At 55.8% G+C, this 16,520-nt stretch overlaps 1 protein-coding gene across 3 annotated transcripts in view; it reads left to right on the top strand.

Annotated features, from left to right (window-relative positions):
- The window catches only part of NRXN2 (neurexin 2), a 302,332-nt gene that overhangs the window by 130,345 nt on the left and 155,467 nt on the right, over positions 1 to 16,520 (top strand). For all 3 annotated transcript variants that reach the window (XM_075005502.1, XM_075005503.1, XM_075005504.1), the window contains 2 exons: positions 3,567 to 3,740; positions 5,204 to 5,323. In XM_075005502.1, coding sequence (XP_074861603.1) covers positions 3,567 to 3,740; positions 5,204 to 5,323 — 294 coding nt within the window. The remainder of the gene's footprint in view (positions 1 to 3,566; positions 3,741 to 5,203; positions 5,324 to 16,520) is intronic.

The following is a 16,520-nucleotide window of genomic DNA, read 5'->3' on the forward strand; positions in this document are numbered from 1 at the left end:
GGGGCCCCTGACTTAAACGTTCCTGCAAGTGAAAGGACCCAGAACATCCTCATTCTTTCACCTCTGTCTGGAGCAGGCTGGTGCTGGAGGGTCATCACACATCCACGGGCTCAGGGCTAAACCCCCAGCTTTGGAACAGTGTCTTGGAGGAAGTGTCACTCCAGGGCTTCCACGCTGTGACTCTCTCTGGGGTCCAACCCTACTGCTTCCCCTGAGTTCTGCCCAGCTGAGACAGGCTCCTGACAGAGCCTTGCCCACCCTCAAGGACTGGTGCCCCTCGAGTGGCATTTCCTCTGACCCTCGAGCAGCATCCCCAGGGCAGCCGGTTTATTAGTCATCTGGTGTCAGCAGAAGCAGCCCATGGCTGAGCACAGAGAGCTGAATGTTAAAGCACAGTCCCCTCAGCCCAGGTCTGGGCCCAGGGTCAGGCTCTGTCTGCTTGCCTGCCTTAGTGGCTCCAAGGTAAGAGCTGCCAGCCTGCACTTCTTCCCTCTGCCAGTCCTTTGTTCCACAGCTGGGTCTGGACTCAGCTTCTCTGCTGTGACCATGGCTCTGGGTCATTGAAGCTGTCCCAGGCTCTGGCCCCTTGCTGATCTGGGTCAGTTACAGCTGGTTCCGGGAGGACTCTGTTTATTCCACCCACACACAGAGGTTACGCTCACTCTGTCTCTCTTCGGGCTTGTCTGCTCTAGCAAAGTAGGCTGGTTTAAGTACCTCGCTCAGGAATGTGAGAAACCCACACCTCATGAGTACCTGGTCTGTGCTACAAAATTACTTCTGTATTAACTTCAGTGTGCTGATGATCACATATTTTTTTGCCCATTCTGAAAAAGCTCTTCAAATGATCCTGATCGTGTTTGCTGCTGCGTATGTATGTCTCGATCTCACGCTCAACATCAGGAAAACCAAAGTGCTCCATCAGCCCTCTCCAAATGAGGTACCACATGCTCCATCTATTAAAATCAATGGAGAGGTACGGGAGAAGGCTGAATATTTTTTGCTACCTGGGGTGACATCTCTCATCCTAGGCAAATGTTGATGCAGAAATCCAGCATTATCTGAACTGTGCCAGTGCAGCCTTTGCTCATTTATGGGACAGGGTTTTTGAAGATCACAACATTTGAACAGGGAGCAAGCTTCTTGTTTATCAAGCCGTTATTCTCTCACTATTGTATGGGTGTGAAACCCAGACAGCCAAGAGATGTCACTTGAAAGTCCTTGAGAGACATCACCGATGCTGCCTCCACAAGCTCTTGAAGATCAAATGAGAAGACGAACATCCCAACGTTGCTGTTCTGGAAAAGGCAATGATATCCTTCAGCAACTCTGGTGGACTGGTCACATTGTCCTGATGTCAAACCATTGCCTGGCAAGACAAGTCCAATTCTCTCAGCTGAAAGAAGGGTACCATGATGTAGGAGGACAATGGTGGCATTATAAGGACTTGCTGAAGGATAACTTAAAGAAGTGCAACATTGATACTGATACGTTGGAGATAATCGCTCAGGATTGCTCAAAATGGAGAAAAATCGTATGTGATGGCCTCCTGTATTTTGCACTTGCCTGCTGACAAGCTGAGGAGGGCGAGGCACAGGAGGAAGGAGAGACTGACTTTCAGTTACGGTTGAGAGCTTCCCTTCACACCTGCAAACGTGTTTCGCTGTAATTGTACTAGTAGTTCAAGGCCAGGCCTTATCAGCCACCTGAGGATCCACAGTGCCTAAGGAAGATGATCGTACTCAGGCATCATTTCAATATTGCTACACTGCTCAAGGGCCTGAGGTGCCCGCTCACCTTAGCAATGTCATTATACAACCTAAGTGCCCCCCCCCCCCCCCGGATGGCGCTGTGTCCACAGGAGAGCTGCTCCTGTTGCCATGGCTACCGCCGCTTGCCAAGATGGAGAAACTACACCTGGGCAGTTTTTCTGTGGGAGAGTCTCCTCTTGGCATAGGAGAATCTTTTCTGAAGTGCTGTACCAGTGCACTGTGAACCTGCCCTTAGTCCTCCCCCGCCCCTCCCTCAGCTGTACAATAATGCAGCACATAGGCGAAATCGGCACTCACACGAGGCCTTGGCTGCACTACCACTTGTTTCACCCCGGGGGATGAACAAACCCCCCGACTCAGCTGCTGCCATTCATCGAGGTGGTTTTATTATGTTGACGGGAGAGCACAGAGTGGCTACAGGAGCGATCTTAAGCAGCCCAGTTGCAGCAGTTGCACTGTTCTGCTGTCAGCTCGCTAGTGGAGTCATGGCCTGAGCTGAGCCTCGCAAAAACAGTACCCCAAATTCCTGCTAGATCACAGCCTACGCCCCATGAATCTCCTCCAGCACTGCCTGCATCCCAAAAACCACTCAGCACCTCTTTGGGGCACAGGGGCTTGTGGGGTGAGTGTGGGCACTGGGTGATGGGGGCAGGGGGGAAGCAGGGGAGTTGTTTGGGAGGCTCATCAGTGGGGCCTTACCAAATTCCTGGACCTGGAAAAACATGTGGCAGACTGTGAAATCTAGTGAGGGGAGGGGAAGGACTGGTGTGCCTCAGGCAGGGACTCATTTAAGGCCCCTTCTTTCAGCTGCTAGCCCACTCCTGGCAGGGGAAAGACAGGACTTGCTCTTCCCCAGCACATTGCCTTGGGGGTGGGGTGGGGGTTGTCAGACTCACCTCCCTGTACCTACCCCAGCTGCAAGAAGCTGTTGGGATGGACAGCTGATTATTGGAGTTGGAGGTGTGTCTGACCTCCCCATGCTTCTGGGAGCCCCCTCCCCCCCCCCCATCCAGCCCCGTTTTTGGGTCTGGAGCTTTATGGTTACACCACCACCTGAAGTATTGGATGCAAACATTTGAAAACTTGAAATGGACTGATTTTCAAATCACATGGCTGTGAAATTGGCAAGACTGGACCCTGAGTTGGCTGGGCTCACCTCATGGACTGGGGGCAGTGTTAGGGCACTGGCAGTGATGGGGAGAAGGGAAGTTGATTGGGGTGCTTGGGGAGGCGGGGGATCATGGGGTATCCCTGGCAGTTACTGTGAGTGATTGGGGTGTCGAATGTTCACAGACGGTGGGATTTATTGGGGGTTTGCTGTGCTGGGGTAGGGGGAAGGGAAGTGAATCCCATTGTTTGCCCAGTGCCAGGGGAGGGGCTGGTTTATGGGCAGGCATGTCTGGGCAGAGGGGCTTCCCCCTCAGTCTGGGCTGCCTGACCCCCACACATCACTGGTAGACCTAGAGCTTTCCAGAGCCCCCCAGGGCCCAGCTGGCAGTAGGGGTGATGGACCTTCAGGAATTAATCACTTCAGCCTCCCTCCCCTCTTCCAGCCCTACAGTCTCTGTCCAAGGGGTCAGGATACTTTTGCTCCCCTATCCCCAGGGCGTGGATTTGGGTGACAGCTGGCTGGGGCAGTGCAGGGTGGCCCCATGGAGGATGGGCGAGGTGGAGGGGCTTTAGCTCTTCCCTGGGTCAGCCCTATGCAGGGTAGGGGACGGTGGGGGTGGGCAGCCTTGTGGTGCGCTAGTGGCCGAAGACCCCTTGCCTGCTGATCTCTCCCATCCCCCCCTCCAGGAGAGCTGTACATCGGGGGCCTGAGCAAGAACATGTTCAACAACCTGCCCAAGCTGGTGGCCTCGCGGGATGGCTTCCAAGGCTGTCTTGCCTCCGTGGACCTCAACGGCCGCCTGCCTGACCTCATCGCCGACGCCCTGCATCGGATCGGGCAAGTCGAGAGGGGCTGTGATGGTAAGAGTCTCCTTCTGCCCGAGCCCGCGTGTTCCTGGCCTGGACTCTCTGAGCAGGGCGCTGCCGGGAGCCGGGCAGCAGTGCTGGCTGGGCATGACTCCCCGCTCCAGCCCCAGCCTCTCTCACCAGGGGGCCCTGTATGCTCCGACCGGGTGCCCCACCTCCACCGGGCTCCAACCAGGCGCCCCACCTCCTCTCCTGCTGATAACCTGGTCCTTGGAAGCCGGCCTGCTTCCAGCCCAGCCCCTCTGCTGCTTGTGGGCCTCCAGCCCCCCCATGGGCGACGGGATGGAGGGTTAGAGTTGCAAACACCTTAATTAGCTGCTGGCTGGGAATGTTATCGCTCTCACCTCAGGCTGTCTTCTGTCAGCAGTGGATGGGGGAGCTGCCAGGGACACCCCCATCTCCCTTACAGGCTCTGGGTTTACTTTCTCTGCCATCACATCTCTCACTTGCCATTCCTGCCTCCTCCACCGCGGCATGACGCATCTGGGATTGCTCTCCCGGCTCTGGGAGGGGAATGTGGCCCACTGGCTAGAACCGATGCCCCGGGGGGGAACCTGTAGCCCACTGGCTGGCTTGCCTTGATCTGGCCTGTGAGGCTCAGGGCTCAGCACCCTGCCCCTGAATTGAGAAGCCCACGCTGATGCTCCAGCCCGGTGGCCTCCCCATGCGGCTGGAACGTGAGCACTGGCTCAGAGTGGAGGGTAGCCATGAGCCGTGTGGGTTGGATCAAGGCAAGCCAGGGCTGGATCCAGCTCTGCCTGGCAGGGGGGAGGAAGTGACTCTGTTTGCTGCCATTTCCCTTCCCCTTCCACCCCTGGCTGGGGAACAACTCCTAGGGGACTGCTGGTCTGGAGGCCCTTCCTCCACTGCTCCCATTGGCCAGATTCTGCTCCTGGCCCTGTCCTCCTGCCCAATCCTGAACCCCACACCCCAGCAGCCCCCTTCTGCACGCTGGACCCTGCTTTTTGCCCCCCCCCCCCCCCAGAGACTAGCGGGTGGCACAATATCTACTAGCCCTGGGCTCCCAGAAGAGTGAATCTAGCCTGGGGGAAGCCCTGAGCCTCAGGCCTCTCTTCCCTGGCGTCCCACCCTCCACCTGAGGCTGGAGAGCCAGGGAATGAGGTGTCTCAGTTGGAGGCCACATTAGCGAGGGTTGGGTTTGAGTGTTCTTGCTTTTAACTTTTGTGTGGCCCACGACTTTTTTCCCTTGTCGGTCACCAACCCAAAAAAGGTCCCTCGCCCCTGGGTTACAGTGTGAGGAGTTGGGAGGGGGCTGGAACTCCTGGCTTCCATCCCCAGCTCTGCCCCAGCTTGCCGCAGATTCCCTCCTCTCTCCCATTGGATTTTATTTCCACTCTGCCCATGGGGGTTTGGGACCCCCACACCTGCCCCAAAGGGCTAGGGGAGCGGCTGCCAGAGCCAGGCCGATAACCCAACATCTGCCTTCTTGCCCCCAGGCCCCAGCACCACGTGCACCGAGGATTCTTGCGCTAACCAGGGCGTCTGCCTGCAGCAGTGGGACGGCTACACGTGTGACTGCACCATGACCTCCTACGGCGGCCCCGTGTGCAATGACCGTGAGTGCTGGGGCCGAGCGCGGCTCTCGCGCCGCAGGGGCGGGCGCGTGCCTGGCTGGGGTGGGGAAGGACCCATGCAGGAGCTGTATGTCGGGGTGGGGCTGGGAGAATGGGGAAGGATTGTCCCAGGGGCTGGGAGGGGGAAGGAGCCTGCTCTGGGGCGCTGCCAGCTGGAGCGTTGCAGGGGGAAGGGTGGGATGCTTACACTGTGATTCTGCTTGTCTGGAGCACCGGGGGGTGCAATGTGCCCAGTGAGGGGATGGTGGGAGGAGAATCACTCTGGGGGCTGCCGTGAGCAGAGGAGGCCAGAGGAGCACTCGCCTGGGCCTGGCTGGGGACTCGTGTGACTGGTCCCTGGGAGACTCCTGAACTTATGAAATGTGGGGGTGCCACAGGCTGCGGCTGTGGGCTAAGGTTGCACTGCGAGCTTCATTCATGGGCCCCCGTTGAGCCCATGGGATGCATCCAGAAACCAGGAGGATACCAGAGGGTGGGGCAGTGCCAGGGCATCTGCACAGGTGTCAGAGCTGTGGGCTGTGTTGTGTCATGTGCTGGCGGTTCCTATCGGACAGATGGGCTGCGGGTTCTTGGCCTAGTCCATCTGCGTGAGGGGGAGGATTGAGGGGTTGGGCTTGGTCCATGAGACTGGATCTGTGGCCTGGTTTGGCTCTGTGGGGAGGACTGAGCAGTGTCTGTGGGTTGATGTGAGGCAGATTTATGACTCGCGTGATTTGGACAATGAACCGTGTCTATGCTTCAGAGGCGTCTCCTGTGACGGCTTCCCAGCATGGCCCCACAGCGCTGGGGGGATTGAGCCATTCCCACAGGCAGCCCCAGAAGGAGCACCTGGAGTGGACAATGGGGCTGGGGTCACGGCTACGGGGAGGGATGCCCAGCTGGGTCGGTGGTGGTGGTGGCTCTGCCCCCTTGTAAGGGGGCACGTGCGATTGATTCTCATTGGAACCGCGCTGGAGTGTGGCAAGTCCTCGCTGTGCTCTTGGCCCAAGCCAATCATCAGGTGTCTGGCAAGCCCCCAGGAATTCCTGTCCTCTTCATCATCCTCTCCCTCTGCAGTCCCACCCTGCCCCTGTGCTCTCTGCACTGGCGATTGCAGACTGGCTTTGTGGCACTTGCACGAGAGGCCGAATACATTCTGGGTGGGAGGGAGAGTAAAGGAGAGCCGTGGAGAGTCAGGCGAGGTGGGGTAGGGGGGAATCAAAGACTGGATTAAGAAATACAATCTAATCTGAAACGTGCATGAATGAATTGCATGGCCCCTGCTGCCCCCTTCTGGAGTGCCCTGCGTGTGCACAGAGTCCAGCTGGGGAGAGAGTGTTTTGCTGCCCCAGCAGAGGAGTGGTCCCTGCTCTCAGTGTAATTGCTGGTTTGATGTTTGGTTTTTTTGGCTCATTCCCGTGGCATCACAAGCTGTGGGCTGGGGCTGGTGCCATTGTTTTGAATAATTGGTGGCTTTGGAGAATGATTAAACAACTAAATTCAGGTACTTGTGGCTTTTTGTGAGTGGCTGGCCCCAAGCTGCTGGGAGCTACGGTGGGTGTAACAGCATGAGAGGTGGGTTGTATGTGGTTGTATCTTACGAGACCCTCATGGCTAACTTCAATAGATGCAGATTATTTCTGGGGGTGGAAAAATCTTGGGGAACCCCAAATGCGCAGGGAGGTGAAGCTGGCCAGAGCTGGCTGGAGCGCTTCATTTCCCTGCCAGAATGTGAAGGTCTGAGTGAGGAAAATAGCGAGAAGCGAGGGTGAAACTGACCCGTGGCCCTTACAGGGGGTGTGTGATGGGCACTGCAGAAAGTGAGAGGTTTAAATGGGGCGTGAAGATCACCCGTTCTCTGCCTCCTTGTAAGCATGTGGAAACCAGGGAGGCAGCTTTCGTAAAAGGGACCAGGAAATTACTGTAAGCATGGAACTGGTCCCACTATCTTGGGGAACGTTCTTGGGTTAAACACTGTCCTGGTGAAATGGGCTAGTGAAAGGTTCCTCGTTCCCATTTCCTTTACCCAGCAACCTCCCTGAATTTGAACTCCCCTTCCACTCTCCTGGGTGGTAGAGCTGGGCCCAGGATTACTGGAGGGCTCGACCCCCAAACCTGTTTGGGACAACTGAGGCGGGGGCTAGGGTGTCCCCACTCCAAGTGCTCGTCTCTGACCAATTCCTGGCCCACTGGACAGTTCAAAGCAAATACAATTCACTAAACAGCGGCCAATTTAAAAAAGAACAAGGGGGAAATGGGAAAAGGAAAGGTGGGCATGGGGACACCTCAACCAACCACCTCTCAGCTTCCCTTACATTCCAGTCTGCACCTCACACGCCTCCTCAGTATGCCTGTAGCATAGCCAAGGACTGTGGGTCAGACCTTGATTTTGGTGGTGGCCACATGCCTTCAGGCTCTAGATCTCGACCCCGCCCAGTCGGGTTATGATCCCCTCTAAGTCTGTCCTGCCAGACCTCCTGGCTGTGGGCGTCTCCCTAGGTTAGTCCCTCTAGCTAAGCTCCCACTTTGCTCTCCCCAGCTCATCACTGCGCCCAGCTCCAGCTCCTCCCTGCCTTAACAGACCTGCTGTTCTGCTTCCAACACCTTGGGCCGCTTCTCTGGCACCCCCCCGGCTCTGGTTTGGTGCAGCTCTGTTCCCAGCACAGACTTGCCTCCTGAGCTGCTTCTCTGGATTTTGTTGCTGCGGCCCTTCTCCTAGCACTGACCTGTTCTTTGTTCAGCTCCGTTCCAATCAGGTGTGTGCATGCTGCGTACACAGACGTCGGGAACTTTTTTTCCTCAGCAGCCCCCGTGGGTCAACTGTGGAACTTGTGGAGTGGCACCCACATGGCGCTCCATGTGTAACCCTGCTGACTGACCCCCCTCTTTAGTTCCTTCCTATGATCTGTGATGGCCTCGGAACATGGCTTATTGCTTCCAAGTGCTCCCTAGCTTCATAATTCGTAGTTTGCTCTGAGTGGCTGGGATCATTCTGGCCCGCCAGCTGCCTGGGGCTGCTGGACATACCACAAGCCCAGGGCTTCTAGGCTTGCGGTTCCTGCCAAAAGCCAATGCCAAATAGTGACCCCTGTGAGTCCTGCTTACGCTGCCTGTGGGAAGCTCATCAATCAGAGCCCTGCAAAATGTGCAAAGCTTTCACACCTCACAAGAAAAAGGACTTTAATTTAAAGCAGCTTCTGATGTAAGCCGCTCGTAAACCTGCAGCCCCTGAGGGCCCAGGCCAGAGTTCATTGGTGTGGAGCGCCCCAGTGTTGGTACAGAAAATGGTATATGGAAAGGACTCTGTAAAGGAGCCCCGGCATCGTAAATCGCCTGCATCACACCATGAGGCAGAGCTACAGCACCACTCAGCATCGCCTGTGCCGCTCAAGCACCACAAAAGGGTGGGCGACAGGCTGTTGCCCAGAGGCCTTGTAAACTGCCTAATGGCCAGAGAGCCCACAGGCAGGATTCAGCTGCTAAACAATATGAATCGGGTCTGTTTGATTCTGGGAGCCCGGGCACCATTGAGTCTGGCCCTGGGTGGCTCCCCAGCTAATCAGGATCCAGGGGAGGTCTTGCAGCCACCTTCAGTGGCTGACATGTCTGAGGTGGCCAGAGACTTGTTTGAGTTAATGGTGCCTCCTATATCAGCAGTCAAGGACAGGTCCATGGTACCATCCAGACAAGTGCTATGGAGGGGCAAACCCCTCCCCCCCCCCGTGTTGCAGCATCCTCCATCCAGTGACCAGCAACATCCCACACACCATTTCAAGTCCCCATCTTCTCAGCATCTTTCTCTGGCAACCATGGCAATGCAGACCTGCACAGCATGAGTGCAGGCGTCGCCACACTCCCAGGCACTGAGTGGCCGGCTACGGTCGTAGTCTGAATCAGAGGAGTGTCGCCATTCCTTGGCACCAGACTGCAGAGACTGCTTCCCAGCACCGTAGAATAGGCATTGTTCCTACTTCAACAATAGTGGGCATTGGTCTCTGGCATGTTGCTCCTGGCACCGGTCCCCACCTCTTCGCACACTGACTGTCTGCCCAAGGCTCATCACCACCACCTTGGTCCTCTCTCCCCTGGTCTTCTGTGTTGGAGACTGTCGGCCTCCTCCAGTTGCAGTAGGCATTGGTCAAGCAGGTGCAAGAGAGAACCCCGTATGGCTTGGGAGCCCCGGTTGTCACTACCCACACAGTGGCCCTTCTTGACCCCTTGGACATGCTACCAAGCCCAGGACCTCCCTTCAGTGGCTTTCAAGTTGGCAGCTTCAGTAGATCACCACTTCAGGTCACTTAGGATGACCCACGTTCCATGTCCAGGAGAAACAACTATTGTTAAGCCCCCAGAGCCATATGGGCACAGGTGCAAGCAGGATCCAGCAGTTACCAGAGCCTTAACAGTGTGAGAGTCAGAATGGGGATCTGTAGAAATTGGGTCCAATGGAGGTTAAAGACAACAAGATTCCCCACCTCTGGCTGCCACCGCCTCCTCTCTGGAGCAACCATAAGGCCACCAGGACTCACTGTGCCATATGGCTCACAACAGAGGCCTGCAGGTGAAGGAAGCAGCAGAGGCAGAAGACGCCAGGCTGTACATGCCCCCAAGGATCCATCAAGGGATGCCCTCCCATTAATCAAGGTAATCCAAGAGACAGACTTCACGATTTGGCAGATCCTGCCAACCCTGGTATTGGGCACAATGGATGGCTCGAAGAGGAGAGGAAGAGCCCACAGAATGGGTAGATGACTGGTGTGGAGTTAGTCTACGGAAACTAAGCCACTCTGCACTGGGCAGGGAAAGATGGACAGAAATAGTGAGGGAGGCGTCCGACACCAACGGGTGCTGAGCCTATGGTTGATGATGAGATCCTGGCCTCCCTTCCTTCCACTTTCCACTCTAGGAAGGAAATACTAGATGCCCTCTGAGGCATATGAATCCCCGTCCTCACACCCTCCCTGTGCTCGGTGGTAAATGCGAAAGAGCACTGAGGCCAACGGGTAGCAGCTTCCATGGCCAAGGAGGCCAAGCATATTGACTTGGTTGGCAGACAGACCGATGCAGCACAGGGTGTTAAGGCTAACGTTAGCCAACCAATAGGTTCTCCTCCCCGGATACAATTTGTTAAAACACAGGACACCCTGGATAAGCTCATAGACCTCCTCCCTGAAGTGTCACAGTGAGAACTGGCTGCCATGCTGGATGAGGGCAAGACAGGGGCCAGGACAGTTCTCCAGAACTCTCGAGATGTGGCTGACTCAGCCACCTGCACCATATCCCCTGTAGTCTCTGCATCATTTTGCAGGGCTGCAGGCCTCCCACCTTAGCTTCCACATACATTGCAGGACTCCCTTTTTGAGGGTTTGCTTTGTTTTCCAGATTGATTCAAGACTCTGTAGCTTAATCGCAATTCACAGTGAGCTCTCTGGGTATGCATACCCCATCCGTCTGGAGAAGGCCCTCCTGACTGCAGCAGCTGCAACAACAATGCCAATACCAGCTGCACCCTAGGCAAGACTCTTTCTTTCCATCACAGGGGCTGAAACAATGGGTGTAGGCCATCCAACTAGCCCACGAAGTAGGGTCAAGGATCCACAAAGCCCCAGTTGGGACCTAAGCAAGGGGTTTGATGGGACTCCAGAGGTCTGCAGGCCACTCAACATCTCGGATCCTTTCCCCCTGCCCTCCATTTCCTCAACTACTTATCCCGTTTCCATTGTGTGTGGTCCTTTTTAACAACAGACTGGTGGGTCCTCTACGGGGTGGAGCTGGGATAGGCACTCTAGTTCTGCTCCACTGTTCCCTCCCACCTCCTGCCCCCTACCTCTTCAGGGACCCTGCTCAGGAGCAGCTCCTTCTTCAGGAGGTGCAGCCGCTCTCTGCCGGAGGGGCAGTGGAGGAGGAGCCTGAGGATTTAAGGGTTTTTTTTCCAGATAATTCCTAATCCCAAAAATGAAGGATGGACAGGGGGGCCCTCTGGCCCGTTTTGCATTTACAAAGTCTCACCAGGTTTATGGCAAAGCGGGAGACCATGCAGGCTCACATAAGCACGATTATCCCTTCCTTGCATCTGCGGGGTTGGCACACAGACAGTGACATGAAAGACGCCTATTTTCACATCCCCAGTCAACCCGCTCACAGACTATTCCTGAGGCTCCCAGTAAGCCATGAACATTATCAATTCCCCATGCTCCCACGCCACCTCTCCATGGCCCCCTTCATGTTTGCCAAACGCATGGCGGTGGTTTCTGCCTTTCTCTGCAAGAGAGGGGTACAAATGGACTCTTCTCCTGACAGCTGGCTTCTGAGAGGGTGCTCCAGGGAGCAGGTGAAATCTCACAAGCAACTCGTCAGAGGCGCTCTGCAGGCTGGGGCTGCTGCTCAACTTAGAAAAGCCAACGCTCATTTCAACCCAGAGAATAGACTTTCTGGGGTGCTGCTGCACTCGGTGTGAGGGAGTGTGGCCCTGCTGGAGTCCAGGTTTCAGGCCATTTCACAGATCATCCCCTCTCTCTTGATCTATCCCACCACGACTGTGAGGGAAGGCTTGAGTCTTCGAGGTCACACGGCAGCGTGCACTTATGTAGTCAGGCGTGCCGGACTGAGACTCCTCGCACTTGAAGCACAGCTCGCCTCCACTTACTGCCCTAGGCAGAGCAGTCTGGACTTGGTACTGATGGTACCAGCTCAGGTCCTTGAGTTGCTGCCTTGGTGGATGGTCCCTCACGCTGTCTGTGAAGGAGTCGCCTTCAGCACTCCCCAGCCTTCCCTGATGGCATCAGACTTGAGCTGGGGAGCACACCTGAGGGACCTGCAGAGCCCGGGTCTGTGGCTGCAGAATGAAATGCTTCTCCACATCGGTGGTAAGGAGCTCAGAGTGGCTTGTTGGGTTTGTCAGACCTTTCATGCTGCTGTGCGAGGTCCCGGCGTGACAGCTCTGAGAGGCAGAGGCGGTGCCACCGCCATGTTCTAGATCAGTGGCCACCAGCCAGTAGATTGGGATCTAGTGGTGGGTCCTGGAGCCGCTGACAGGTGATCCTGGTTGGTTTGGTTGGGTAGCTATGCAGTGCTGGCGCTTCAGCTGCCCCTCCTCCCAGGGCTCTGCCGCTCCAGTCTTCCACCTTGGAGCTGCCCCCCGAGATTTTCCTGTCTACCCCAACGTGCTCAGCAGGCAGGAGAGCGAGAGTGTGACGTCAGGGCACCCCATCCCACCCATCCCTCTACCCCATCCCACAGAGAGTGGGGACATGCCAGGGCTTGGCATGGAAGGAGTTTGCTGGCAGCTGCTCCTGCGTCGGGCTGTGCTTAGCACACTTAAAGGGGCAATGCAAATCAGTCACACTCAAAGTGTGTGTGTCTGTCACTCCCAAAACACTCTCTGCCTTTCACACTCCCTCCCGACCCAACACATACACGTGGCAGTGGTGGTGTTACTACTTTTACTTCTTCCAGAGCGTGTTACTTAGGTGTTAGACAGGTCTGTGCACGTCTCAATTCTTATTTCTCTCTTCTTAAATGTAATTCTTTGACTAACGAGTTCTAAGGTGCCTGACCTGTCGTGGCATGGGTTTGGTTTAGGTTTTTGGTTTCTGGTTGTGGTACACACCTGCACATTACCTGGGTAGTGGTGCACAGAAATTCATTTCCTCTCATTTTTTCCATCCCTGTGCAGAACACTGGTGGGGAGCTGGAATAGGGCTCCATCTCCCCTGCAGCCAAAGTGGGAGATTGGCCTCTGGGGGGAGGCGAGGCAGAAGATGCTGCCTCTGCTTACAGGCACTGCCACTGCAGCTCCCCTTGCCCAGCAATGGGGGACCACAGCCAGTGGGAGGTGCAGTGGCGGTCTCCGCGGACAGCAGGCAGGATGCGGAGGCGCCTGTCCCGCCGCACCCCACAGGAGCCACTCCCAGACAGGCCAGCCACTTTCGGGAATGGCACAGAGTGAGAGTGAGCTTGCCTTCACCTGCCAGTTCCACTGCTTGGGACTGAGCAAGAGCCCACATCCTGAGCCCCTTCAGCTCCCAGACTCTCCCATGTTCCAAACCCCTGCCCTAGCCGAGTGAAAGTGAGGGAGAGACGGGGAAAGGAGAGAGGAAAGGGGAGCCTCAGAGAAGGTAAAGGGAGGGAGGAGCAGCAAGAGCGTTTTGGGTTTGAGGTAGATCTTGGGTTGCACTTAAATTCAAAAGTGATCTTGTGCTTAAAAAGATTGGGGATCACTGTTCTGTATCAAACAAGATGGAGCCTGTTCATTGCTCCTCTGCAGGGAGGCTCTCCTGTAATGGGACGTCTGTATAGTGTGGTCCATTCAGCTGGGTGCATCCTATCTGCAGGGAGTGTGGAACAAGCTGCTGCATCTCGGCAGGTTGTTTTACAATCGCCAATGGCTCAACCACCTGGCTGTCCTGCATTCCATCTTCCCCAGGTCGGGGTTTCCCCAAGATGACCTCCTTGCAGCCGTGAGCAACAAGAAGTGACACATTTTCTGCTCATTTCAGAATCTCAGTCTGGGCTCCATCTCAAATGTGTTCATGCGTCAGTGGGGGAATCCCCTGCTGTATGCTTTTCCCCTGAACCTCTTGTCCACAGGGTGCTTCTCAAAACCTGCAGGGACAGGGCATGGGAGATATTACTGGACCCAATGTGGTCTCATTAGCTTTGGTATACCATACTCCTAGAATTGTAAGTGGACAGCCCAGTAGAGCTGCTTCTCTACCCAGACCTGTTTATTGAGGCCCAGGGTCATGTCTTGCATCTGGACGTTCAATCCCTCCATCTCAAGCTTGGAAGCTTCATTGTTGAACCTCGTGGAGCTCCAATGCTGGTACAGGAGATGCTTTTTGGTTACAGAAAACCATCCAGCAGAGCCACTTACCTTGTAAATAGTATCACCTGACTCTGCCCCACACACCCATTCCAATTAGTGTGGATTACTTGCTCCACCTGAAGGAAAAGGATTAGCATTGTCCTCCATTAGGGCCCATCTCGCACCTATCTCCTTACTCCACCCAAGTGGGTTGATCAGTACTCGCTAACCCCACGATAGTCAACTTTCTCGAGGGAACGGAAAGGCTCCTCCTGCGCTCATAGCCAACCTTACCAACGTGGGGTCTCAGCCTGGTCCTCTCAAGATTTTGAGCCACTGGCCACTTGCACCCTCCTCTGCCTCTCATGGAAGGTGGTGATGCTAGTGGCTATCACACCAGCCAGGAGGGTGTCCTAGTTGAAAGCTCTAATGTCTAAGCCACCTTGTGCTGTCTTCCACAAAGACAAGGCGCTGATCAGGCCACATCCCACTTTCCTTCCTCACACGGTGTTCCAACTTCACATGGGCTGAGACATCTTTCTGCCAATCCTCTACTCTAATCCACGTACAAATGCGCACCAGCAGAGGCTGCAATCTCTAGAGGTCCAGAGGGCGCTGGCCTTCATTGAGCGCACAAGGTCCTTCAGGAAGTTGATCTAGTTTTTGTTGCTGTAGCTGATCGAATGACGAGTCTCCCAGTCTCCTCAGAATGTCTCTCTTCTTGGATCATCGACTGCATCCGTGTGCCTAGTATGAGCTAGCCAAGACCCCTCCCTCGGCACTCACCCCTCTGATTGCTTCCCTCCCTCAAATACTGATCCAGGAGATCTGCAGAGCAGCAGCCTGGCCCTCAGTGTGCGTGTTTCCCGCTCATTATACCATCGACCAGAAGAGAGGCGGCTGGCATCAGAGTGGTCCTCCAATCACTGGTTCCTTGACTCTGACTGCACCTCCAGGAGAAGGGCTTGGGAGTCCCCTGATTGGAATTGAACAAGCACTCAAACAAGCAGAGACGGTTATTCCCCTTCTCATCACTCTTGTTCTGGGAGAGGTGTTGGTCACGTCCATTTCACATCTTGAAGGGCAACAGTGACAAGTAGGTGAGTAAGTGTCTTCTCCTGGAGTTGCTTCTCTGGTTCTCTCTGGCCAGTGTAGCTCTGCTCCCCAGCTCGGGCCCCTGCTCTCTCCTTAGCTCAGCCAAACTGTCTGATCCAGGCAAATCCAGCTCACCCGGAGGATGGGAACCATCCCCACAACCTCTCGGTCTTCTCCTGAGCCTGCCCACCCTGCCGCTCAGTCTGGCCTAATGCAGTGGTCTCTCCCAGGGCTGTCTCTACCAGTGCTGGTGCCCTGCATGGCACGTAGCATTGCCATATTTGACCTTTCAAAAAGGACAACACTCTTGAGAGTGAGCGTCTGCATCAATATCTATCAACTCATGTTGGATTAATGCGCTCTATATACGCTACCACATTAATACAACGTAAGTTGGTCGATACTGACCCAGAGACATTCCCTCTAAGGGGTGCCCTCTTTTTTATATGGTTACCCTAGTGGCCCATACCTAGCAAATCCCCGTGTGGGGAGTGGCTGCTTTGGTGGGGGGTGTCTGTGAGGGCAGGAGCTGTGCGGAGCACGAGCTGGGTTGATAACTCTCCCAGGCATGATGGACCAGATGCCTTTGCTGCAAATAACGTTCGGTCTGTCTGGTCTGGAGAGTTGGCAACCCTTGGAAGGGAGGCTCACCTGACAGCCTTGGAGAAGCAGGCAGGAGGTGGGGGCTGTGGCAAATGGCATGAGCACAGGCTGGAGGAGTCAGTCGGAGCAGAGGTCAGGGGCACAGCCGGTGACTAGAGGAGTATGAGGGGTGTCGGGGTGGACAGAGGGGCAGGGGTAGGTAGATGGAGGGGTGGAGATGGGGGTATTCAGGAGCAGGTGGCTGCAGGGGTGGGGGAATAGAAAAGGACAGTGAAGGAAGGGGTGGAGGGTGCGGGGGAGCATGGAGGGGTGAGGGTGGGTGGAGGGGCTGGAGTGGTGCAGGATGGAGTGTGGGTGGTGGGGGTGGAGTGAGGAGTAAGATGGAGGAGTGGTGGTCTGTGTTTTGGGACGGACAGAGGAACGGTGAGTGGGGTCCCCTGGTAGAGCTGAACCCCCTCATGTCTCTGTCCCAATGTGCAGGGGCCTGGTCTTATCCCCCACTAATTTGTGCTCCCTCTGCCGACTCTCTGCTGCCAACTGCCACTGGGGGGCTGCAGGGAGGCCTGGAGTTCCCCCCACCTGCGCTGTGACGGATGGATGAGGCAACAGCCGGCCTCATTAGTGCTGGGCATGGGGCATCACGGGATGCACTGCCAGCTGCATCAGTGGCTTTACACCAGGAGAGCCAGCCCGGGC

Source organism: Carettochelys insculpta, chromosome 11 (assembly GCF_033958435.1).
Source record: "Carettochelys insculpta isolate YL-2023 chromosome 11, ASM3395843v1, whole genome shotgun sequence".
Classification (NCBI taxonomy): Eukaryota; Metazoa; Chordata; order Testudines; family Carettochelyidae; genus Carettochelys; species Carettochelys insculpta.